The 27843-nt window shown below is 44.5% G+C and overlaps 1 protein-coding gene across 1 annotated transcript in view; it reads left to right on the plus strand.

The window, feature by feature from the left end:
* Positions 1–27843, plus strand: part of LOC144827667 (glycine receptor subunit alpha-4) — a 387510-nt gene that overhangs the window by 42818 nt on the left and 316849 nt on the right. The window contains exon 2 of the mRNA XM_078685904.1: positions 7228–7295. Within this exon, the coding sequence (XP_078542030.1) occupies positions 7228–7295 (68 nt within the window). The remainder of the gene's footprint in view (positions 1–7227; positions 7296–27843) is intronic.

Consider the following 27843-nt stretch of genomic DNA (forward strand, 5'->3'; position numbering starts at 1 on the left):
TTCTGAGAATCCAAAGTAGAGAATTTATCACTGTGCCCAGCGAGCTGCAAAGTGTCTATGTTGAGAGGAGAGTTCTTCAAGATCGACCTCACATCCTGAAAGATTGTGAGCATGGTGGCAGCCTCTACATATTGAGCCCCAGATTAGGGCCAAGTTTTGTGTACTAGGCATATCATCTAATCTATTCCAGCTAATTATTACCAACACCCTTCCAGCCCTGGAATACTTCCGTTCCCTAACATGGTCACATACTTGCCTGGTGCTACCAGTTAGGCACCAGGTAGGGCTGAATCAACTCTTGGCTCGTTGGTTCCTTGCTTCCTTTTCTTCAGTGTTTCTTAATCCCCACTTGCCTTGTATTTTAGAGGGCTGGGTTTGTCTGGTAGGCTCAGATTTGTGCATGTGGTGCATGTATTTCATCTTCTGGGCCCATCTCCCTTCCTCCTGTCTTCTTGGCATTATTTATTTTACGCAGGCCTGCCTGTGAGTTTGATCTGAGTCTTCACCTTCTATGTGTTGGGAACTATGTGCTGCCTTATTCGTGTCCATTGGCCCTGCTTCTTGCCTTCCCTTTGGTTTGCCTTTGTTAGAGCCAATGAACTCTTGTGCCCTGTTCTGGTATTGGTGTAATGCCTGTTTGTTGCATTTGCCCTGTGAATTCAAGGGTGTTTGAGATTCATTTTGTTTTGAGGGTCTCTGTCTTGAAAATGTGCATTCTCATTTGACATTACTGTTCCTTCCTCTTCACGGTGTTGGGGTTTAATGGCATTCTCTTCTGTGGGATCCCATTTTTGCATGCTTTTGCAAGGGCCTGCTATGCTAGAGAGAGTTCCTGCTGGTGTTTTTTTGGTCCCTTCTGGCTCTCACCCTGAATCGCTACTTGCGAGTCAGTGCTACTACATTTGGCTTACTTTCTGCCTCTTGTGGGTCGCTATTGCAGTCATCTTCTAATGTTTGGTGGCCCCTGCTCTGTTGTCCCTTCTGCTTTTTGTGCTTCAGGTGCCTGTTGTCTTGTTGCTACAGATATTTGGGGTTTTGTTGAACTTCAGGGTTCAGTCCTTCCTACTCTGTGTCTTTGCTTTTCCCTTTCTGACTGGCTTCCTTGGTGGCGATTGATGACGGGCCTTCCTGCTTTGGTATGTCTTCATATATAAGGAATAACGTACCCCCTACCGTATATTATAAAAACATTGCAAGTTACTGGGGAATTTCATAACCATAAAGAGGAACGAGGCTGAAGGTTGAGCTCCTTTATAAGGTTATGTTGTGCTGAGGTGACTTGCAATATCCTTATAATGTATGGCAGGGAGTACGTATCCCATATAATACATGGTCACACCATTACCTTTCAAACAAATCACTTAAAACCTTGGTACATACCTCTTTCATAAAAAAGAGCATACATGTTTACAAACATGAAGAATGAAAATAAATCCTCGAGGGTAACCTTAAATACATCAAAAACCTGTTAGATATTTGTTGCAAACAGAAATTGGAAACAGTTCAATGCAAGTCATATAATAAACAACCTGCAGTAGCTCGAAATATGTAGAAACATGCAGAAAGATTCTAGTTTTTCTCTAACTATCTAAGGTGAACAAAAAGTAAACGTTCTCTCTGCTGGACATTGTAAGCTAGAAAATAGAGCAGAAGGAAAAAAAGAAACATTCCGTGTTTTATTGCTTTAAATATCTGATTCAATTGTGCTCCATGACCTTACTCAACAGTAATAACTCATAATAGTCAAGTTCTGACGTGTTTTATTTATAATCAGCGACTGTGTGAGTCACAGGCCGCCGATTATAATAAAATTAAAGACTGACGTTTATACAGGTAATACAGAATCCCATATTTTATAGGGCCCTTAAATCCATCAGTGGCACAACTATGCAGATTTCTTTAGAAATGTTGTTTCTGTAAGTGAAAGATAAGAACATTAGGGGAGTTACTTACTAAGGGTTGTATGAGTATTTGTGCAGCCCTGCACAATATCATGGTACATCTGCAGGCTTTGTGTCACTTTGCACTGCTTTGCATTGCTTTGCTTAGATAATAAATTGTGTGCCTTTACACACTGATTTTGGTGTGCTCACTTACTTTGCAGGTATACAGCGCAGGCCCGAGCTGGAATGGCAATGGTTTATTCTTTGATTAATGTCTGCTGGGGTAGAACCTTCTACGGATCTAAATACACGTGAGACTGAGCGCTTTCAGTGTTACTTTAGTTTGGTTGTCTTCATTTGCAAGCTAAATATTATTAGCCCTGATGCAATCTGTTTCTTCTGTTGCATGTTGTTTTGGTATTCAGGAGGTGTCTGCATAGAGGACATTGGTATAGTCAAGATAGGCTTCATCATGAATCTGTGAAGAGAGCATGGTTCTTTAGTTGAAGGATGGGAGGAATGACAGAATACTTTCTAGGATTCTGCATTGCTAGCAGGTTGTTTTGACCACTGCAGATTTGGAATTAATGCGGAGGTCACATCATGGGACATACAGATGTTTGCCTTCTGTCTGGTGGGAAAGAATTTCGCAAAGAAAGTGAGAAGAGGGTGAGAGGTGTCAATTTGCCTAGGACAACGATTTCAGTAATCTGTCCATTAAAATTGAGACTGATCTTTGCCATCCTTACTTTAAAAGTCTTCATATTTTATTGGTGGTGATGATCAGTTTTTCTGCCTGTGAGATAGTACATATGTTTTTTGTTATGCATGAGTGTCATTTTGTGTAGTTAACTTGTTATAGTGTTATAGAGAGTGGGGCTAAGAGTAGATGCAATCAGAACTCCACATTTCTTTGTTTTGTGGATTATTGGTCCTTTACCCCCATGTTCAGTTTATCTGTTTTGGACTTTGAGTAGGTTAATATGCACTAAAGAGCTGGAATAATGCGTGTTAATTTGTTTCCAGTAATCAGGAGGACCGCATGCTTTTTATCAACAGTTACATTTTGCAGGTTGAAGGCATGATCATATAACATTTTGATGAATCTGTGTACCATATTTATTATGTATGGCTTAGAAGGCAAGGATCTTGATAGTGGCATCACCTAATGTTGTAGAAGTATTGGAGGTTGAGGAAACCTCTTGCAGGCATGGAGATTATTCTACTGTAGTTCAGGTGATGATGGATTCAAGTCTGCGACTGAATGCCCTTTCTTTACTGGGCAGGAAGTTACTTTGCCCTCAGCCACCTTGGCCCATCACATCAACATCTGGACTGGGCACTCTCTGGGTTTATCAGACGAGGATGAGCAAATAGTGGATTGCATAAATATTTGGACCATTACAATTGCCTGAAATACACTTCCATAATAATACCCTATTTTCATACATTTCTTTATCTGACAATGTTTCCACTTCTAAATACTGTGACTAGCAGGTATTACTGTTATCCAATTTATTGTAATGCAAGATGTTGCATTGAGAGGATTAAAGACAAGGGGCCCTATTTAGGGGCCGATTAGGATCGCGGTCTTCCCGCATCCTCCGGGCTGGCGGAAGCCACCGCCGGCCCGGAGGATGCGGGAAAACCGCTGGGGAGGCACAAAAGACCCACCGCCAAATTAAGATGGCGGTGGGGGGTCTCAAAATCCGTCCGCAGCTTTTCCGCCGCGGTCGCCTTCCGACCGCGGCAGAAAATCTCTAACATGGCTGGCGGTGTCTATCAGACACCGCCAGCCATGTTAGGATGGGGGTGAACAGATGCCTTTCCGCGGCGGATTCTCCGCCGTGGAAAGGCATACGGTGATTTCTTTGGGGGCCCGTTGCGGGCCCCCAGGGTGAGTGGGGGGTGCACATGGGGGGTACCTATGGTACCCCCCTGCATTTGTGTGCATGCAAATGCTAAGCATGCATATTTAACCTTGCGGCGGGTGCTGCTTCAAGCAGCACCCGCTGCAATGTTAAATATTGAGGATGTGACCGCCAGGCTGGCGGTCACATCCTAATTTCACTGGAGGGACCGCCGCTGCCCCTGCGGACGGTCCCTCCTCCTCTGGGGTGGCGGACGGACGCAGGTCCGTCCGCCATCCTAATGAGCCCCTTAGTGTTTTGTGGACAGTGGCAGAGCACCCAATCCACCAAATTCATGGTGCATCTGCTCTATTTAGAGTTAGGAGGATTGTCGTGTTTTGCCAGGGGTTCCCCGCTCGCTCTGGCAGTGGAAACCTTACACCAACAACTTGATGAACTTGGTGATTTCATTCTAAGTACATCACCCTGTTATCCCTATTTTGATCAGGCTGTCTGATGTATATATTTTTCTCTTCAGGTCCGCTGAAACCCTGGCTATCCAGGAGAGAAAAAAAGAAAAATGACCCCCATACCCTAAGAGACAAATCCCAGAATGTCATAGTCATTTTTGTGTTTGTTTTACAGAAACAAACTCCCATTTTGAGGATTTGTTTTTGTAGACCTAAAAAGTTTAATAAGCGGCCTCATGATACTTAGAGACGTTCAAAGTCTTCATTGTAGGCATGGAGATCTCCACCAAGTCGGCAGAGATTTCTAAATGCATCAGACGGTAGTCTGCCAGGACAGCAGAGGTCATTACTCTGCTCCTCTGTCATATGGTGGCCCAACACTCTGTAATGCATCACAAATTGTTTCTGCAGGTAATCAAACTCAGGACATGCAGCTCACTTTAGATTTCAAAAGTATGTGTGAGAGAAACATTTTAGACAATCCTTGATTTGCAGATATACATACATAGGCCTGTCTACCTTTTGTGAAACCTAACACCACACTCCAGACAGAGAAATTCAGCAGGTATCACGCAGCGGGTCATGAATAGCAGTTAGAAAGCCAGCTCACCCATCCAATCATGAACAGTACTTTTGAGAGCCAGCACCATTCGCCAAGGCTGTCTATCTGCCAATCACAATAGACTAAAGAGTGAACTGGATTTAATTGCGTGCCCTGTATTCGATCATATCTGTGTTCGGTGTTTAGACCATTTTGTCTGGCTTTCCGGCAGCCAGTAAGAATAGCTCTATCGCTTTGTGACTCCCTAAACCATTTTGCAATTCAAGAGTCCTGGTCAGTCCAAAAACAGAAAGTTTTCCATGGTTTTCCATAAAATATATATCCAATGATGTGAGCTTGCACATTTCTTTGAAATGAAAAGCCTTAAGTTCTTCCTTGGGCTGTGAAATTAGCACTTTCTTATCGTAGCTAACAATGGTGAGTTTGCTTCATAAACCAGAAGCATCTATATGGACATTGATTATTGGTTGAGGGAGTTGAGTGTGGAATTGACAACTGAGAAGGTGTTTGATGAAGGGGCTACTGTGATCAGGTCTATGTGCATAGTTAGTGGGGTAGTGTTTGAAGGACTAGGACCACTATAAGAAGGGCTTTGGCTGACAGCAACATGCTAGGCTGAAATGTGTAGGGTCGTTTAGATTGCAATGTGGTCATCTTATTGAAGGGTGTGGATGAAGGAGAGGACAAGGTCCATAGTGTTTTCTGTATGGTATGTTAAGAGGAAGATGTAATTGGATGTTCATTGTGTACAAGTCCTTTTTTCAGAGTCTGCACCGACGAGCTTGGGTGTGTTCTGTGTTTGTTTTGTCTCTGTGTGTGTGTGTGTGTGTGTGTGTGTGTGTGTGTGTGTGTGTGTTGAGAGGTTTGGATGGGCTGTTTATTTATTTGTGGATGTATGGGGGCTGGATGTGGAATATATGGATGTTGGAAAGTGGATTATTAGTAGTGATAAATAGTGACTTACCACTTAAAAAGGGCCAAAACACAATAAAATGGTCAGTCAGGGTCGCAATAAATTATCCGTTTGCTCATCCCTTGGTAGCTGGCAACGAACAGGCAGGCGTAACTTAAGAATCAGGTGCGTAAAGCATTTAAAAACACCAATGCATTTAATAAGTAAGACGCAAAATACACAACTCCAATTTATAAAAATAGGTTATATTTTCATGAACAAATATACACAAAACAACAAAAATCCAATGTAGGGAACTGGAGATGTGAATGTTTAAAGAAAAAACACGATCTAGTGCTTAAAAAAGTATAGTGCCAAATTAGGATACCTAATCGTGCTTGACCAGGAAAAAGTCAAATTTTGAGCCTGACCTTGATGCAGCCCTGGTCGGATAAAGTAGGTGGGAGGCCCTTGTCAAAATTTTACCATCACACTTGTTCGTTTTTCTGTAGCTTTTTCTCTCCACTTTGAGCAAGGCTCCTCTTTAGGCTGGATTTACATCAACGTTGTCGACTTGATTTTCTGTGAGGACCTAGTCAAATCCTGGAAGTCTGGAGGTTTCAGTGGGATGAAACTGGAATCCAGGCCGGGTCGCTGTTGAAGGTTGCCGGCTTGACTCTCGAAGTCGAGTGGGTCACCTAATGGAACTTTTTACCAAAAAGTTCCCAAACTTCACAAAACTTCTGGATCTTCTGGATCTTCTTCCAGAAGGTGTCCTTGAGGGTTCAAAGTGCCCTCAACACCAATCCAGGGGTCTAGAATCTTTAAGATGGTCCTTGGGATGTTGGGACTACAATTCGCACAATGCATTTACCGAAAACGAGTGGGGCGACGCTGCTCCGCCATTACGGAGGAGCCACCCCTGCATGATCCATCTGAATAATTTTCTTTTCCTGGTGCTGCAACATTGCACCGGAAGTTTACATTTTACATTATTTTTGCTGAGCAGAACGCATTTCTATATTTGACTTTCAAAGAAAGCTGTGTCTTCTGTCTGGGGGGGGTTGCATGTTGTGGTAACTGTTCAGCCCAAGTGGGTGGAAATCTATGTGATGAGAGGTGCACAGATCTTGCTTCTTTTCTCCTCTTCTCTCAGTTCTCTTCTATTCTCGACTCCTCTCCTCTTCTGTTCCTGTTACTATTCCTTATACACCTACCCTTTGAACAATTTCAAAAGTTCAAAAGTATTCCTTCCCTTCCCTTCTGGTCGAGCCCCTCCCCTCTCCATTCTTGTCTTTTAATTCTCAATCTTTTCCCTCTTATCCCTTGTCTTCACTTCTTTCAAACCCTCCTCTCCGCTCCCCTTCCTCCCTCTGCCATCTATATAAGAAACACCTTCCTCACTTTTATGAATCAGCATTTACCGAAAAACAACATTTTATATGAAAACATGGAAGTCAAGGAGATTTACTGTTTACAGGTGTGTTTTTACCACAGAAGAAAATAATCTCTTTCACAGGTTCTTAATACATTAATTGTGTTTTTCTATGTTGAATTTTTTGTCCTGCAGGGCCTCCTGTCAATGTCACATGCAACATTTTCATCAACAGTTTTGGGTCGGTGACGGAGACTACGATGGTAGGATTCTTTTAAAAACTTTCCTTTCCGCAGTTCTTAATAATTTGAATATTACTGAGATTTGACAACAAATGCAAAAGCTGATGTACACAACTTCTCACACTGCACACCGTGATGTGCTGTATTTATAGCTGTATTTATAGTTCACACTAGCAATGTGGGTGTTTTTACTCGCAATTTTCTGGCAGCTAGTATTTTCATATTATTTCATTTCTAGAATGTGCTTTGAATTAGCAAGATCAGATTAATATTTGAGTAGTTGGACGTAAAGACTTCTGGCGCAAGTCCACACCTGCGCCAGTGCTTAATTTGTGACAAAATGTGTGCCACGGTCCTCGCCTGTAGGCCACTGCAGCTTTGCCTACCCATTACCTTGCCCGCTTTGCCAACGACAATACCTATGCAGCTATTAACCATAACACTCCTACATGTGTGATTATTCAGACTAATCCAGGCCCCCAAAGCTATAAGAAAGGCTTGGGTGTCAGGAAATAATTGTTTTTAATGTATATGGAATCAGTAAACTGCTGTAGTTCTGCTCATCTCTAAATTACACAGACAGCGCCACTGTGTGGCAGACAGCCATAGTTCAGTGACTTACAATTAAGTGCTGGTGCCTAGAAACTGGAAACAATCGGCTCAAATTAAGCATCCCATAACATGTGCTTGTCTCCCAATAACAGAAATATTAGCTGTCATAACCAGAAATACGAAGGCCCTCATTTATGGGGTTTTTGCGTACGGCAGCACAACAAGTCACCTTGCTGTGTTGCCCTACATGAAAGTGAAAGGTCAGGAATGCAATGTATTTATGCAATACGGTGCATTCCTGCCCTGTCACCCTCCCCTGGCCCCATTTCATCAGACTAGAGCCAATGCAGGCAGCATTGCACCATGGTGTAAGGGTGCCTGTGTTGTTGACAGGATGTACTTTTGTGCAGGGAAACATAAACAATCCTGGGAGTTTTTTTTCCTCTTTCTATGTGTGCTGCAGAACCAATGGTTTAGCATACTGGGAAGTTAGTTAACCAAACTTCAGCTGAAGCCCTAATACAATAATACAAATTTCAAATTGAGTAAGGTCCCAAGATGGAAGCACTGGGAAAAAAGTAGATGCAATTGCTGAAAGACTGGGGCTTCCATGCAAACCCACCAGTATTTAGTTGTTAGTGTAACCCAAATGGAATAACAAGTAAAGTCAAAAGCAACCAATATGACCTGCAAATGAAAACTCTACAGAAAAAGTGTGAGGACTCCAAAAATAGATCCAAATGCTAAAATGGAAGGATATTCAGGGTACCATATCTGGGTCAATGATCGACGTAAGGTTAATTTAGTCAAAAATGTACACATAGCCCAAACCAGGAGGTGGAAACTTTAATGCATAATGTCAGGCGAGATGTTGGGAAGGGTGTTTCTGGATGCGCTTCCATACACCCAATAGGACGTGGGAGGGAGGTTTCCATCTACCTGTTTATTGCTCGAATGGGGGAGTGAGCATCTTCCAGGAAGGTAAAGGGAAATCGAGATCGTAAGGGGACAAAAATAGGTAGGTGCATGAGTGGGTAATAAAAAATACAAAAGAATCAAAGATATTGATCGTATTAATGCACCCATGTGCACAGTTTGATCAACAAATTCCAAGCTATAGGATTTGCAGTAGATACTTGCACTACCATTTCCCTTTGTGTTTAGCACAGAACCTGAGGATTTTGATACTAATTTTGCATCTGTAGGACGTTCAGTGAAGAATCCCTCATTATGTTATCTTCAAACTAATACATGGTTATCCTTAGTAATAGGACTATTGCTACTCAGTATCTTCTTGCTTCCTCTATTGCTGTTGCACCCTAAGGAATTTTTAATACTTCTATCAAAATGTAATTCTCAGTCCGAACCGGTAGGGTACAAAGAGTTTCAAACAAATAAGGCATATGAATGCTGCAGCCCAAAATATGGTTTCGAGAAATAGGTGTTTTTACCTGATGCTGAATTTACTCATTATTGATCAACAGTGAAGGTGGCAGTAGGTGTTAGTGACCTCTTCTGAGGATGTTAATCCCTGCATTATATTCACTGCACAGATATAAAGTGGTTTTATGGACTAATGAGAGCGATCGCCTAAGCTTAGCCCGATCTCGGCTTTGTTGAAACATGGTGCTGCATTTGCCAATCTTCAGTATCGCGCCTCCAACATGCTCACCCTGACATGCCCATGCATGTTTTATGCATTTGTTAATGCAAATATTTGGAATAATTGTTCAACTTTTCAAAACCCATCTATAACCTGGGTTAAGATTCATTAACCAGAATAACATATCTTGCCGACATATGTCTCACTCACTTAACATTATATAAAAACTCTGCTCATCAGGAACATCCAGGGCCAGATTTATCAATGGCTTTTGTTGCAAGGTGACACAAGGGCAACGCAAGCCCTTAAGTGAGATTTACTATGGCAGGGAGAGCCAACTTGCGTGGCTCTGCCTTGAATAGTAAATCTGGAGTAGCACAAGGCAACACAAGTCGCTGCCTCTTTTAGGCCGCAGGATTCTCCACAGACTTATGCCACATAAAAGGCTTGACCCACAGTCTGTGTTTACCAGATTTAGAAGGTGAAAGTTGATCAGGGGTGTTCCCACGCATCCACCCATGGTTTTTGGCCCATTCTCAGATTTACTAACACTAGAAATACTGTAAATCCTTCAAAATAGTACACCTTCTCAATGAAGGCATAACAAGGAGCCTTAGTGGATTGTTTTTGTGCAGGAACGTTTCCCTTCCTGCACAAAAGCAATCCTGCTAATGCAGGCACCCTTGCACCATGGAGTAAGGGTGACTGAGTTGGCAGTAGGCAGCCACTAGCTAGCCAGCACAGATGGACAGCAGGAATGCACCATATCTCAGTAGATATGGTACATTCCTGCCTTCTCCATTTAACGCAGCGCAGCAAGTTGTTTTGCTGCATTGTGCAGCATAAAATGTTAGTAAATCTGTCCCTAATTTTGGCCCAAGTAATGCATGCTAAGAACCCTTGTAATAATGTATGTAATAGTTTTCTATAATGCCACCATTCCCATGAGGCATTTGCTTATTTTTCATAGAATAAGAACATGTTATAAGAGAGTGAGAAATAAGACCATCAAACATAAGATATATTATACTAGATCAAGTACTGGTGAATTCAATATATATGAGTGTTCAATGCCTTTCTGAAAGAAACAAAAATAGAAATGCCTCTTATATTGGCTAGAACTAAGTTCCCTATTTTAGTTACCACCTCTAGAAATGAGTGATTATGCGCTTGTTTGGTTTTGAATCAAGTTCCTTGCAGAAAGAAAGAGTTCTTCTCAGGTCACCTTTATTTATTTATGGAGTTTGTATAGCACCTGAATTACCCCCAAAGGGGGTAATTCATACAAGAGAAGGCTGGCGCAAAAGTGAGTCTAAAACAGAACATTTTTCAGAGACTTTCTGAACTAAAGATGGTTCGGGCATTGCCTCAGCGAGGTGGGAAGCTGATTCCAGTAAAGGGGAGCCAGATACAAGAAAGCTTTCCCGCCGGTCCTTGACTTCTTGACCCGAGGAACCACAAGAGGAGATTTGGAACCAGAGCGGAGATCCCTAGAGGGGGTGTAGCGATTAAATTTCTCTGAGAGGTAAACTTGGCCGTTACCATATACCGCTTTATGGACGATGCAGCAAACTTTAAACTTTAAACGTTTTCGCACTGGAAGCCAATGGAGCTGTTGAAGAAGCGGAAGAGAGGCGGTTCTGTAATGGGTGTTTAGTACCAAAGGAGCTGGTGTGTTCTGGACTACTTGTAAACAGTCCAGCGACGACTCATTAGCTGAGACCAGCAAGACATTTCAGTAGTCCAGTCTGCTCAATACCAAAGGCTGGATAAGAGTTTTTGGATGGAGTCTGGAAGAAAGGGGAAAACTCGTCTAAACTGACGAAGCACATGGAAGCAGGAGCCAACAGTGTGAGTCACGTGTTCTTTCATGGTCAAGGCCTGCTCGATGCGAACACCTAGATTTTGTTCTGCTGCCTTAGGCACAGGGGAAACACCCAGCTCTCCTGGCCACCATTCCGGTGACCAAAACAGTGAAGCCTCTCCAAAGAGCATAATCTCAGTCTTCCCGGCATTTAGTTGTAAAATATTGTTATGCATCCATTGGGAGATTGCTAACATGCCGGAGGAGAAGGTAGACTGAGCGGAGAGGGTGATGTTATTAAATGAGACGGTAAGCTGGGTGTCAGCCGTTTATGATATTGGTTTAAACCCATAAGTCCTCAGAAGGTCGGCAAAGGGAGTGACATAGATATTAAACAAAGTGGGGCTTAAGTATGAGCCCTGGGGCACTCCCTTGGTCGGCTCCCTAGTTTTAGAGAGGAAAGGTCCCAGGTTGACTGCCTGAGAGCAGTTGGAGAGAAAGCTTGTCATCCACCGCAAGGCCATTCACCGATTCCAGATTCCTCCAGTCTTCTGAGCAAAATCTGGTGGCCGACCATGTTGAATGCGGCTGAGAGATCTAACAGCACTAGGAGAGTGGATTGGCCGCTTTTGGCCGCTATCTAATGCTATCTGATGTTGTACGTGGCAGCCACCAGGTCTGTCTTCATACTATGTTTGGGCCTAAAGCTTGATTGCGATGCGTCAAGGCTGCCTGAAGATTCAACATGGTCTGACAGGTGTTTGTTAATATATTTTTTCAACTGTTTGCTCAGGAGAGGTAGAAGGGAAAATGGTCGCAAATTAGAATGGTCTTCCATAGAGGCCTTAGTGTTTTTACAAATTGGAATGACTTGTGCCGCCTTCCATTCAAGTGGAAGATGACCCTCCTTCAATGAAAGATTAAGAAGGGAACAGATAGAAGCTGAAAGTTGTTTGGCAAGAGAGGAGGAGACACATTTAAAAGGTTAGTGAGGAATGATAGCTTTTAAGGTTGATTGTTTTCAAGGTAATGTGAGAAATACAAATACTTGTGTATAAGATGGGATATATATATATAATATGTTATGGTCTACAATTCTCTCTACAAGTTAGTCTTATGAAAGTTTATATTTACACTGCATGATTATGTCATCCTCGATCTCATATAATAAGGCTTCCTGATAGGTATAGTCTTTTCTTTTTCTAATTGCACGTTGTACATATCTGATCACAGAATTAAAAATTTTTGCGTTTCCCAAATAAAAAATATGGTGGAAAGCATGTTTATGATTAAAAAGTCTATTAGATAAAAAATAAAGGCTTTAAAAATAATTTCTGTAGGTCTGTATAAAAATTACAAAATAGGATAAAGTGCATGGTTGATTGTGCAGATCTTCCATCACATGGGCAGTTAGGTAAGTTGAAATTCCATTTTTCCGTTTTAGGGAAGGCTACTAAAAAAATGTAAAGTATCCGTCCTCAACCTTGTTAGGTAGAATCTTTGCTGGATATTTGTCACCAATACAAGGTATAAGGGTAAGCCAACCATAACTACTCATTCATGGTAGGAGACAACACTTTTTTTTAGAATTAGCAGCTATATCTCTATCGTTTTCCACAAGTTTGGTATATCTAGCCCTCAGGTCCATTTTACTAATCTCTTGGATGGTCGATGGATTCTTTTTGTCAAAGTCAATTTTACAATAGGTTAATAGTTTGGAAATATGCTCCAATCATGGGATTTTCCTATTAAAAAAGAATGTCAGACAGTCCATCATTATTTCTTTCATTAATTTAGTTTCATCCTTGGACCATATCCCTCGCCACATGAGCAGGGCAGCTAAATTTATTGTATCGGTTAGGTATGGGGCCATTAATTCCTTATGTACTATGCAATAAGCAGTAGCTAGAGGGACCGCTAATAATCTTTTAAGAAATTTATTTTCTTGTGTTTGCATAGTAGCAATAGGTGCTCTCCCCCAAATCCAACCCCCATAGCAAACCCCAGTAATGCACTTGCTCCGGTACAGGGCTAAAATCTCTCATCTGGGCCTATTTCCTAGTTTTGTGGCAAATCTAAAAATACTTTCCGTCACTCTTAAAAATGTCATGCTTTAAATTCGATGTGCATATTCGAACGGCCAGTTTTGCTAAAAAGCATTCCTAAATATGAGAAGGTGGAGACTCTATTTATAACAACGCCGCCAGCATGATGTTGTCTGATCTTAGGTCTGTTTTTCCCTCATGTCATCACAAAGTGTTTTTTTTTTATTTATCTGTAAACTGTTGTCGGTCATAAATGACACAAAGTTTTCAATCAAAAGTTGCAGCCCAATTGCTGTCCTAGAGATTAGGACAGCCTTGTCCACATATAAGAAGACTGGCGTAGGGCGTGTACCAATTTTTGGAGCATCTGCTAGTAGTGATTGTAAGAAGGAATCTAGACTATTAATATAAAGGGAGAATAAAAAAAGCGCTAAAACGCAAACCTGTCTTATGCCTCATGTAACTCCAAAGGCTGATATACATTCTCCTTTTTTACAAAAACTTACCCTAGAAGTTAACAAATTTTAGATCTGGGACAGGTAGTTGATAATTTCTTGGGGTCCTCCTTGCCCCTTTAGTGTTTGCCATATTGTTTGATGATTAACTAGGTCAAAAGCACTAATTAGATCTACAAATCATAGCTGTAGAGCCCCTTCTTTTACTAGGGTATACTTCCCTATTAGTAAATCTAAATTCAGGCATTGTTCCACTGTTCCAATACCTCTTCTGAATCCATGCTGGGCATCTGATAAGATGTTGCCCTCAGTTGCCCAGTTTTCAAGGCTTTCTAACAAAATACGGCCCATCACTTTAAAGGAGGAGCCAAGAAGAGATATTGGGTGGTAGCAATTTGCCATTCCCCTGTCCCCCTTTTTGAATATGGGTACAATAATGCTCTCTACCCAGGTTGCTGGTAAAGCGCCTTTCAATGTTGCGTTAAAAAAATTAAATAAAATAGGAATCCAGAGAGTTATGTTAAACTTGAATACGTCGATTGGCACACCATCTGCACCAGATGCTTTCCCATTTGCACTTTTTTTCCAGTGCAGTTTTAATCTCATCTGGAGTTATTGGAGCCATTGTGACCGATTCTATAGTTATACATTTATCTACAATTACATTAATATTTTTTATAGCACCTGGGTTAAAAATATGCTCAAAGTGGGATACCCACGCTACCGGAGGGATAACAGTATCAATTTTTACTACACTATTCTCTTTAAAAAAGGTAGATTTACAACTTTCCAGAATAGCACTTGATCATTTGTGGCTGCAGCTTGGGTTAGTTTTTCCCACGCCCCCTCACGTATCTCTATTTTCCGTTCTTGTAGGGAATGTTGATACTATTTCCTCACTGTACGAATCCTTATATTATCTCTTGGTTTTTGTTTTAACGACAATTTCAAGTCTCTATTTAGTTTTGAACATAGATGGTTAATCCATCTAGGATTTATATTGCACATTTGCTTTTTTCTTTTAGTTGTGAGGTCCCCGGCAATAAAGGTGGTGATATTGCAAAAGGCAATAACAATTGCAGGGACAGTGGAAGAGACTTCAAGACAAATGTCAATATCACCTTGCGATTTCCTTATAAACTGTACCATAAAAGTTGTTGGATTCACTCCTGCCTTTTATTAGAGACTCCATTGTTACCATGAGTAGTAATTCCTTCAACTAGTTGTTTTCCTTTTATTCTAGAAGGAAGTTTGAGCCTAATTTTGACAGTTAATGGGTTATGGTCACTAAAGATATTATTTTTAATGTAAGAAGAAATCACCTGGTTACAACAGTTAAAGGATATAATAAAATGAACTATATTAGAGGACAATCTACTTCTTACTAATGAAGGTGCCGAATATTTTCCATCCAGGCCTGTTGGTTCTGAGACAGATAAATCATACCTATGCATCATATAGTTAATTGTCTCACCATACCCATTGTGTACAAAGTGTGGAACCCTATCCCCGAGAACATCATAATACCGCAGGGTTCACCCATCTCATGAGCACACTTAACACAATTAAAATTGCCCGCCCATATCAGAATATAAACCACTTTGACACTCTTCAAAAATGTATCCAGATCATTTTCCAGCAATGTCATTACATTACACTTTGATTTGTCAAAATATTATTATAACAATGTATTATGACAAAAACCTGACCTTCTAGCAATCGAAGTTCCAAGAATTGGTAATATTCTGACAAAACAAAAGTTCTTAAGCTTCGAGGTGACGTGACCATATACTAACTCCTTAGCATGATTATTTCTTGGTAGAGGGTATGAGCCCCAACAGCACTATTAGTGGCAAACCAGTGAACTACTTGAGTGTTTAAAGAATCAAACGTTTCTCTCTGGTTTGTATTTGGTTTTGGAATTTTCTTTTAAGACAATGACGTATGGTGTGGCCTGGGGCGGGTGAATAAACAGTACTGGACCATTAGGTTCATCCTTTCCAGGTAATGCTCTTCTAGATGAGGGCGGGGTATTGGATTCCCTAATGGAATAAGGATTATCATGGGATTCGGCTTCTTTATCTGATCTCTGGACTAAGTCCGGTTGCACTATAATTTCTTTTTCAAGTTTGGCATATTTATTTTCTCTAACTCTCTGTGTACAGGCTTATCTATAGTGGTTACACGTTCCCCTTCCTCTGTATCTTTGCTAAGTACATTTCAAACTAATCCCATAGGGCTAGATATTTCATTTTTATTTAGTGGTTGATTATTAAGAACAAGGTCTGCTAGAAAGGCCACGTCTTTCTGTAGTGATTTGATTTCGGTCATAGGACGTCTTTCGATGTTGTCTAGTTTACAGTAGATTTTTTTTAATAACTTTTCATGATCACATTCCTCCTGGCTATTCTTTTTAAAATCATCCCTTTTGAAAACAGTTTTAGCCCCCCTTTTATTCTTAGATTTAGATTTTATCATAGGTTTGAGATACGCAACTGGTGGTCACTCTATCCCATAACCCAGTTGAGACGGCTGGTAATTTCACGGAGTGCCTTGTGGCACTGGCAAATTGGATGAAGTGCAACTGTCTTCGCCTTAACGGCAACAAGACGGAACTGCTTGTGATTGGCTCCTCACCTTCAATCTGGTCATCAGCCTGGTGGCCCACTGACCTGGGTCCTACACCTATCCCCTCTGACACCGTGAAGAACTTGGGTGTTCTCTTGGATTCCAAGCTCACATACTCCCAACACATAGGTAAGATGGCGGGGAGATGCTATGGCATTTTGAAGGTCCTGCGGAAGATCTTGGATCTCCTACCTATGAAAGATAGGAAAACTCTGGTCCACACACTGGTTACGTCCCATCTTGATTATGGGAATGTCCTGCTCTGTGGCCTCAGTAAAAGGGGATTGACCCAGTTACAATGTGTCCAAAATGCAGCGGCCAGGCATGTGCTGAAGCTGCCGAGGAGGTGGTCAAGTAAACGTGTGCTTCAGCGCTTGCACTGGCTCCCCATGAGGGAACGCATCAGGTTTAAGACCATGTGCTTTAGTCACCGTATTGCACATGGCAGGGGTCCGGTCTATCTTCCCAAGTTGTTAACCATCTATCATCCTAGTTGACTCCTGAGATCCATGGGCAGTATGCAGTTTGCGATACCTCCCATATATAAAGCACGGATGGGAGGGCGATCGTTTGGATTCCTGGCCAGACAACAATGGAATGACCTTCCTGTTGAATTGCGGATGGAGCCGTCGGAAACCAAGTTCCGTCAAAAACTGAAGACCCATTTATTTCCGGAAGATTAGTTTTAACTTAGGGTTTCTTTTTCTTTGGTCCCCTCTCATCTCCGTGGTCTTTCTGTGTTGGAACGCATCCTAGCGCGGAGACGCACTGTCCTAGTGTATTCAGGCGCTTAATAAATGGTTTTATTATTATTATTATTAGTAGGCTTGGTTGCCTGCCCCTCAACCTGCACTTTCGTTAGGGGGATGGTGACAGTTGCTGGTTGATTCTTTTTCTTTTTAGCCGGAGGGGATATTGGTGATGTAACATTAGACAGCAAAGAAATCTCCAGTGGCGAGGTAAACACACATGGATTGAGTTGTCCATTTGATAGTCCATAAGAGTGTTCAGAGTCAGGATCAATACTTCTACTACAACCTTTCTCCTTAGGCTTTTCACCCTTCTCATGCATACCTAATTGTGGTACGACCTCGCCCTCTAATACATTGTCCCTTATCGCGGCATTAAGTGTAGTTTTAGTAGCCGCCAATTGTTCCTCAACTTGTACGATTTCGCTTCCAATAATGCCCACTGCACTTTTTAAATAGTTTGTTATCGGGCAGTGTTAGGGGGTACTTTTCCTCCTTGCGTTGGTAATTTCCTTTTGCCCATGTTTGATGATGGTAGCGGTGGTCAAATAACAGAATACTCCTTACCGTCTTGTTCAATTGCACAGGCACGGGGGCTGCCCCTGCCCTGCCACGTCCTGACACGGACGGGCGCAGACGGGCGCAGATGGGCCGGCTCTTGGCCCGGGCACGCCCGCCCGTGTCCCGCACTGCGTGAGCCCTGCCCGGAATTTAAAGCGCCTCAAGTGCTGGCAGTGTCGAGCTAGTGACGCGCCTGCTGGGCGCTCCATCTTGCAGCTTGGGGGTTGTGGTTTTACTTCCCCAAGCTGATCCCTCTGTGATAATGGCAGTGGCTACTTGGGCTCCGGCACAGGCACAGGTAAACCGGCAAAGTTGCAAGCAAAGGACACACGGCTCCATCCTGCATTCTTGGCACTGCAATTCCTTCTATATATCTGCCAATGAGCCAAAGACAAGCATAAAGTCAATGATTGGTAGAAGAGATCGGTGGTTTGTAGATTATTAATGCATTGTGATGTTGTGTTTTTTAATGTGCAAAAAACACAGTTGATGGACAGAATGTAGAACAATGTCATACATTCACCCCAGTACAAGGATCTGGGCCTAAATCCATCGTTTTTTTTTGCACTCCACACCACCCTGGGTTAGACACTGGCTATATGCAAATCAGCTCTGACCCTGTGCCTCATGGGAACAGTCCAGTCCGAACTACCAAGCCATGCCTTTCCCAGACCGGAATCAAGCATCCAAGGACCGGTTTTTGGCTATCAGCCTTCATCAGCCTGGATAGCTTGACTCCAGTGGTGTGGAGAGCCTGGGACTCACGTCTGAGCATACCCAGCCCACTCGGGGTGAAAATTGCAAAAAACACAGTTGATGGACAGAATGTAGAACAATGTCATACATTCACCCCAGTACAAGGATCTGGGCCTAAATCCATCTTTTTTTTGCACTCCACACCACCCTGGGTTAGACACTGGCTATATGCAAATCAGCTCTGACCCTGTGCCTCATGGGAACAGTCCAGTCCGAACTACCAAGCCATGCCTTTCCCAGACCGGAATCAAGCATCCAAGGACCGGTTTCTGGCTATCAGCCTTCATCAGCCTGGATAGCTTGACTCCAGTGGTGTGGAGAGCCTGGGACTCACGTCTGAGCATACCCAGCCCACTCGGGGTGAAAATTGCAAAAAACACAGTTGATGGACAGAATGTAGAACAATGTCATACATTCACCCCAGTACAAGGATCTGGGCCTAAATCCATCGTTTTTTTTTGCACTCCACACCACCCTGGGTTAGACACTGGCTATATGCAAATCAGCTCTGACCCTGTGCCTCATGGGAACAGTCCAGTCCGAACTACCAAGCCATGCCTTTCCCAGACCGGAATCAAGCATCCAAGGATCGGTTTCTGGCTATCAGCCTTCATCAGCCTGGATAGCTTGACTCCAGTGGTGTGGAGAGCCTGGGACTCACGTCTGAGCATACCCAGCCCACTCGGGGTGAAAATTGCAAAAAACACAGTTGATGGACAGAATGTAGAACAATGTCATACATTAACCCCAGTACAAGGATCTGGGCCTAAATCCATCGTTTTTTTTGCACTCCACACCACCCTGGGTTAGACACTGGCTATATGCAAATCAGCTCTGACCCTGTGCCTCATGGGAACAGTCCAGTCCGAACTACCAAGACCGGAATCAAGCATCCAAGGACCGGTTTCTGGCTATCAGCCTTCATCAGCCTGGATAGCTTGACTCCAGTGGTGTGGAGAGCCTGGGACTCACGTCTGAGCATATCCAGCCCACTCTGGGTGAAAATTGCAAAAAACACAGTTGATGGACAGAATGTAGAACAATGTCATACATTCACCCCAGTACAAGGATCTGGGCCTAAATCCATCGTTTTTTTTGCACTCCACACCACCCTGGGTTAGACACTGGCTATATGCAAATCAGCTCTGACCCTGTGCCTCATTGGAACAGTCCAGTCCGAACTACCAAGCCATGCCTTTCCCAGACCGGAATCAAGCATCCAAGGACCGGTTTCTGGCTATCAGCCTTCATCAGCCTGGATAGCTTGACTCCAGTGGTGTGGAGAGCCTGGGACTCACGTCTAAGCATACCCAGCCCACTCGGGGTGAAAATTGCAAAAAAACACAGTTGATGGACAGAATGTAGAACAATGTCATACATTCACCCCAGTACAAGGATCTGGGCCTAAATCCATCGTTTTTTTTGCACTCCACACCACCCTGGGTTAGACACTGGCTATATGCAAATCAGCTCTGACCCTGTGCCTCATGGGAACAGTCCAGTCCGAACTACCAAGCCATGCCTTTCCCAGACCGGAATCAAGCATCCAAGGACCGGTTTCTGGCTATCAGCCTTCATCAGCCTGGATAGCTTGACTCCAGTGGTGTGGAGAGCCTGGGACTCACGTCTGAGCATACCCAGCCCACTCGGGGTGAAAATTGCAAAAAACACAGTTGATGGACAGAATGTAGAACAATGTCATACATTCACCCCAGTACAAGGATCTGGGCCTAAATCCATCGGTTTTTTTGCACTCCACATCACCCTGGGTTAGACACTGGCTATATGCAAATCAGCTCTGACCCTGTGCCTCATGGGAACAGTCCAGTCCGAACTACCAAGCCATGCCTTTCCCAGACCGGAATCAAGCATCCAAGGACCGGTTTCTGGCTATCAGCTTTAATCAGCCTGGATAGCTTGACTCCAGTGGTGTGGAGAGCCTGGGACTCATGTCTGAGCATACCCAGCCCACTCGGGGTGAAAATTGCAAAAAACACAGTTGATGGACAGAATGTAGAACAATGTCATACATTCACCCCAGTACAAGGATCTGGGCCTAAATCCATCGTTTTTTTGCACTCCACACCACCCTGGGTTAGACACTGGCTATATGCAAATCAGCTCTGACCCTGTGCCTCATGGGAACAGTCCAGTCCGAACTACCAAGCCATGTCTTTCCCAGACCGGAATCAAGCATCCAAGGACCGGTTTCTGGCTATCAGCCTTCATTCAGCCTGGATAGCTTGACTCCAGTGGTGTGGAGAGCCTGGGACTCACGTCTGAGCATACCCAGCCCACTCGGGGTGAAAATTGCAAAAAACACAGTTGATGGACAGAATGTAGAACAATGTCATACATTCACCCCAGTACAAGGATCTGGGCCTAAATCCATCGTTTTTTTGCACTCCACACCACCCTGGGTTAGACACTGGCTATATGCAAATCAGCTCTGACCCTGTGCCTCATGGGAACAGTCCAGTCCGAACTACCAAGCCATGTCTTTACCAGACCGGAATCAAGCATCCAAGGACCGGTTTCTGGCTATCAGCCTTCATTCAGCCTGGATAGCTTGACTCCAGTGGTGTGGAGAGCCTGGGACTCACGTCTGAGCATGCCCAGCCCACTCGGGGTGAAAATTGCAAAAAACACAGTTGATGGACAGAATGTAGAACAATGTCAAACATTCACCCCAGTACAAGGATCTGGGCCTAAATCCATCGTTCTTTTGCACTCCACACCACCCTGGGTTAGACACTGGCTATATGCAAATCAGCTCTGACCCTGTGCCTCATGGGAACAGTCCAGTCCGAACTACCAAGCCATGTCTTTCCCAGACCGGAATCAAGCATCCAAGGACCGGTTTCTGGCTATCAGCCTTCATTCAGCCTGGATAGCTTGACTCCAGTGGTGTGGAGAGCCTGGGACTCACGCCTGAGCATACCCAGCCCACTTGGGGTGAAAATTGCAAAAAACACAGTTGATGGACAGAATGTAGAACAATGTCATACATTCACCCCAGTACAAGGATCTGGGCCTAAATCCATCGTTTTTTTGCACTCCACACCACCCTGGGTTAGACACTGGCTATATGCAAATCAGCTCTGACCCTGTGCCTCATGGGAACAGTCCAGTCTGAACTACCAAGCCATGCCTTTCCCAGACCGGAATCAAGCATCCAAGGACCGGTTTCTGGCTATCAGCCTTCATCAGCCTGGATAGCTTGACTCCAGTGGTGTGGAGAGCCTGGGACTCACGTCTGAGCATACCCAGCCCACTCGGGGTGAAAATTGCAAAAAACACAGTTGATGGACAGAATGTAGAACAATGTCATACATTCACCCCAGTACAAGGATCTGGGCCTAAATCCATCGGTTTTTTTGCACTCCACATCACCCTGGGTTAGACACTGGCTATATGCAAATCAGCTCTGACCCTGTGCCTCATGGGAACAGTCCAGTCCGAACTACCAAGCCATGCCTTTCCCAGACCGGAATCAAGCATCCAAGGACCGGTTTCTGGCTATCAGCTTTAATCAGCCTGGATAGCTTGACTCCAGTGGTGTGGAGAGCCTGGGACTCATGTCTGAGCATACCCAGCCCACTCGGGGTGAAAATTGCAAAAAACACAGTTGATGGACAGAATGTAGAACAATGTCATACATTCACCCCAGTACAAGGATCTGGGCCTAAATCCATCGTTTTTTTGCACTCCACACCACCCTGGGTTAGACACTGGCTATATGCAAATCAGCTCTGACCCTGTGCCTCATGGGAACAGTCCAGTCCGAACTACCAAGCCATGTCTTTCCCAGACCGGAATCAAGCATCCAAGGACCGGTTTCTGGCTATCAGCCTTCATTCAGCCTGGATAGCTTGACTCCAGTGGTGTGGAGAGCCTGGGACTCACGTCTGAGCATACCCAGCCCACTCGGGGTGAAAATTGCAAAAAACACAGTTGATGGACAGAATGTAGAACAATGTCATACATTCACCCCAGTACAAGGATCTGGGCCTAAATCCATCGTTTTTTTGCACTCCACACCACCCTGGGTTAGACACTGGCTATATGCAAATCAGCTCTGACCCTGTGCCTCATGGGAACAGTCCAGTCCGAACTACCAAGCCATGTCTTTACCAGACCGGAATCAAGCATCCAAGGACCGGTTTCTGGCCATCAGCCTTCATTCAGCCTGGATAGCTTGACTCCAGTGGTGTGGAGAGCCTGGGACTCACGCCTGAGCATACCCAGCCCACTTGGGGTGAAAATTGCAAAAAACACAGTTGATGGACAGAATGTAGAACAATGTCATACATTCACCCCAGTACAAGGATCTGGGCCTAAATCCATCGTTTTTTTGCACTCCACACCACCCTGGGTTAGACACTGGCTATATGCAAATCAGCTCTGACCCTGTGCCTCATGGGAACAGTCCAGTCCGAACTACCAAGCCATGTCTTTCCCAGACCGGAATCAAGCATCCAAGGACCGGTTTCTGGCTATCAGCCTTCATTCAGCCTGGATAGCTTGACTCCAGTGGTGTGGAGAGCCTGGGACTCACGTCTGAGCATACCCAGCCCACTCGGGGTGAAAATTGCAAAAAACACAGTTGATGGACAGAATGCAGAACAATGTCATACATTCACCCCAGTACAAGGATCTGGGCCTAAATCCATCGTTATTTTGCACTCCACACCACCCTGGGTTAGACACTGGCTATATGCAAATCAGCTCTGACCCTGTGCCTCATGGGAACAGTCCAGTCCGAACTACCAAGCCAAGTCTTTCCCAGACCGGAATCAAGCATCCAAGGACCGGTTTCTGGCTATCAGCCTTCATTCAGCCTGGATAGCTTGACTCCAGTGGTGTGGAGAGCCTGGGACTCACGTCTGAGCATACCCAGCCCACTCGGGGTGAAAATTGCAAAAAACACAGTTGATGGACAGAATGTAGAACAATGTCATACATTCACCCCAGTACAAGGATCTGGGCCTAAATCCATCGTTTTTTTTGCACTCCACACCACCCTGGGTTAGACACTGGCTATATGCAAATCAGCTCTGACACTGTGCCTCATGGGAACAGTCCAGTCCGAACTACCAAGCCATGTCTTTCCCAGACCGGAATCAAGCATCCAAGGACCGGTTTCTGGCTATCAGCCTTCATTCAGCCTGGATAGCTTGACTCCAGTGGTGTGGAGAGCTTGGGACTCACGTCTGAGCATACCCAGCCCACTCGGGGTGAAAATTGCAAAAAACACAGTTGATGGACAGAATGTAGAACAATGTCATACATTCACCCCAGTACAAGGATCTGGGCCTAAATCCATCGTTTTTTTGCACTCCACACCACCCTGGGTTAGACACTGGCTATATGCAAATCAGCTCTGACCCTGTGCCTCATGGGAACAGTCCAGTCCGAACTACCAAGCCATGTCTTTCCCAGACCGGAATCAAGCATCCAAGGACCGGTTTCTGGCTATCAGCCTTCATTCAGCCTGGATAGCTTGACTCCAGTGGTGTGGAGAGCCTGGGACTCACGTCTGAGCATACCCAGCCCACTCGGGGTGAAAATTGCAAAAAACACAGCTGATGAAGGCTGATAGCCAGAAACCGGTCCTTGGATGCTTGATTCCGGTCTGGGAAAGGCATGGCTTGGTAGTTCGGACTGGACTGTTCCCATGAGGCACAGGGTCAGAGCTGATTTGCATATAGCCAGTGTCTAACCCAGGGTGGTGTGGAGTGCAAAAAAACGATGGATTTAGGCCCAGATCCTTGTACTGGGGTGAATGTATGACATTGTTCTACATTCTGTCCATCAACTGTGTTTTTTGCAATTTTCACCCCGAGTGTGCTGGGTATGCTCAGACGTGAGTCCCAGGCTCTCCACACCACTGGAGTCAAGCTATCCAGGCTGAATGAAGGCTGATAGCCAGAAACCAGTCCTTGGATGCTTGATTCCGGTCTGGGAAAGGCATGGCTTGGTAGTTCGGACTGGACTGTTCCCATGAGGCACAGGGTCAGAGGTGATTTGCATATAGCCAGTGTCTAACCCGGGGTGGTGTGGAGTGCAAAAAAACGATGGATTTAGGCCCAGATCCTTGTACTGGGGTGAATGTATGACATTGTTCTACATTCTGTCCATCAACTGTGTTTTTTGCAATTTCACCCCGAGTGGGCTGGGTATGCTCAGACGTGAGTCCCAGGCTCTCCACACCACTGGAGTCAAGCTATCCAGGCTGATGAAGGCTGATAGCCAGAAACCGGTCCTTGGATGCTTGATTCTGGTCTGGGAAAGACATGGCTTGGTAGTTCGGACTGGACTGTTCCCATGAGGCACAGGGTCAGAGCTGATTTGCATATAGCCAGTGTCTAACCCGGGGTGGTGTGGAGTGCAAAAAAATGATGGATTTAGGCCCAGATCCTTGTACTGGGGTGAATGTATGACATTGTTCTACATTCTGTCCATCAACTGTGTTTTTTGTGTTTTTTAATGTGTCCACCTTAAACGTTTTCCTAAATTAGCGCAGCATTGAGGCAGTCCTGATCGATACAGGGATGTTGTTCCAGATCCTGGGTACATAGATGGATAAGGTTTGTGGGCTTGTTTTTTCTTTTTTAGATTATCTAATCTACAGTCAGATGGTGTCCTGGCTGTGGGTGTGGGTGTGCTAAGACCCACCATAGATGGTGAGCAAGTCTGCAAGATAAACAGTGGTTGATACTTGTGAAACTACTGGTTTTGAGGATGATGCTGTCCAGTCAGGGAAGCCAATTGAGTTCCATTAAGATGGGAGGTATATGACCAGTTTTTTCATGACCTGGATTTGAAGTGCTACAGTGTGTAAGATGCCCTTAAGAGGTGGCAGTGTGGATTCTTGGAGGCCATCGAGCGAGGTGTTACCATCATCAAGATGGAAGAGTACGACGGGTTGAACAGTAATCATGTCGTCACTTTCTGGTGCCAGGTCATCATTTTTTGGGGAAACTGTTGTTTGAGGGAGAAGTTGGTGCCCAGGGTGAATTCAAGTGACTTTGCTTTTAGTGAAAGTTAGGGTTCAAAATTGTCAAGGTTCATGTAATTGAGCCAGGTTTGTATTGTTTCTTGTTTGTTTCCTCAAATCATGGCATTCCAAAATGTTACAGACATAATGGAACATTATTACAGCAACCATAAATCACATAGGGAGTGCAGCACATGCACAGACACGCAGACATATGCATGCAAGTATTCACACACATTCTGAACATACACAAGCAACATGAACAATAAAAGTAAATCAACCCAATATACAAACTGACATTGAAAACAATACATATACAGAAGTGCTGTCCACTAATGTAAGTGGGCACCTTGCATCAGTCCAGACAACTTTTTTGGTGATTTAAGAGGTCTTAGACAACCTTAGAAAGCTCTCTAAGTGGTAGCTGTGGATAACAGCCTTCAGACTTAGTCCAGAAGGAGTGTAAAGCAGCTTGTTTCACCAGAATGCAATTTTATAATGTAGATTAAGTGAAAAAGAACCACACAAAGTATTTACAAAAATATATATTTATTATATATTACTCTCTAACAGATAGAAATATATTCTACCCAGAGAAACGCACAACACACACAATACTTCAGCAAAGAAAGACAGTAAATAGCAAAAAATACACAGTGGACCCGGGGGGGGGGGCAAACCATATACTAAGAAAGTGGTATAAGAACCAGGAATCAGGTCAAGAGAAGGTTGAGAGGACATAGAAGTGATGTGACCCCAAGGAGCCACCCAAGGCTAATAGATAGGGACCCCACGGAAAGCGTGTGCAGTGTGGAATGCGACCGCATGCTCCGTCCAACTCTATGTAAAGTCGAGGTTGGAGTTTTAAAGATCAAGGACCCTTCCCAGTGGACCCTAAAGAAACCAGTGGAAGACAGAAGGTTGGAGAGCCACCCCACCTGTGCATACCCTAGTACACACGTTACTTACACCAGGAAAGCCGCGTGCATACGTGTGAAAGGGTGCCGGAAACTGCCATTGAACCCAAAGGAGGACTTCAGGAACGTGCTGCTGCTAAAGAAGGAGAAAGTGTCTGTTGGAATCCGAAGGTGGATTTTAGATGAGAGGTACCTGCAAGCAGGGGGTACAGAGTCTCTGTCACTCAGGAGTGACCAGGAGACTTGGAAGACGAATGCCCTCCGATGTCAGGTGTTGCAGGATGTGTGATGATGACCTTGACTCTGCAGGTCTGAGGACCAGGCGATGCTGAGGAGGACCAGGATCCATGCATGAGCTGTCCCACGAAGGATGTTGAGTGCTGAGGAGGTTGGTGTCTGGCGGGAACACCAACTAGCCTTGGCAAATGCAACCTATGCTGGAATCAAAGGAGGAGCAATGTCCGGACCAGCAAGGCCCAGGGTACTCAGCAAAAGCTGGGGAGTCAGGGCAGTCTCCAAGCAATCAAGGGAGCCCAAAATAAACAACAATGACCCACAGACCGGAGGCACTGGAATCAAGAGAGGACCTCAAGCAGTTCACCAAAAGATGCAGGCCATGGTGCACACTATGTGGTGTGGCTGAAGATTCTGGTCACTGAAGGTGCTCAAGGTTGGAGTTACCTAGTGCCCAAAGAACTTCTTGAAAAGAAGCCAAAAAGCCTTTGCAACTGCAAGTTGGACGCAGTGCACAGGGGTTCGGTTATTGCAACCCCCACGTGGGATACTGGCCTCAAACTTGGTGAGAGGGCAGGGCAGGACTCAGGAGCTGTGGAAAACCACCACCTGTGTTGTAGAGCCCACGGAGTCTGGAAGAGCTCAGGATCTGCAGACCGGTCGACTTAGTTGTGGTGCCTGTAAATTCAGTAACTGCTTCACTCCAGGGGAGATTTCTTCAAGTGTCTTTGATGCTTCACAGGCCTTTGAAGATTCCTGTATGATGCACAGGCACAGATAATTCAGCATACTGGACGGGAGACGAAGCCAGGCCCAAACAAAGTCCAGCAAAGTCCAGAGTGCATAACCAGTAGAAGTGCAGTAGTATCTGATCTGAATATTAGTCAATGAAGAATCTAGGAACCTACACTCAGGTAATCCCTTAAGTGCCCTACAGAAAGGTTTGGGAAGATTCAGGGACCCTCCCAGGGGAGGGTCTGGATGGGGGGGTTACTCCCTTGTCCTTTGTCCAGTTTTGCACCAGAGCACGAGCCAACGGCTCCGAGGACAGGTTTGAACTGGACTATGCACAGGGACACCAAATGTGCCCCTCATGCAGACTGAGAGGTGCTGGCAACCACACCGACCCCATCCCAAATACACTAAATCCTGTCTGGGAAGCTGTCACACCGCCCGGTGACAGGATGCCTATTGTTCTACCTTCCCCTGCTCGAGCTTGGCTGAGCAGCAGGAGGGCAGAATTGTGTCTCTGGGCAGCAGCAACC

The sequence above is a fragment of the Lissotriton helveticus genome, chromosome 4_1 (assembly GCF_964261635.1).
Source record: "Lissotriton helveticus chromosome 4_1, aLisHel1.1, whole genome shotgun sequence".
In the NCBI taxonomy this organism is placed as follows: Eukaryota; Metazoa; Chordata; class Amphibia; order Caudata; family Salamandridae; genus Lissotriton; species Lissotriton helveticus.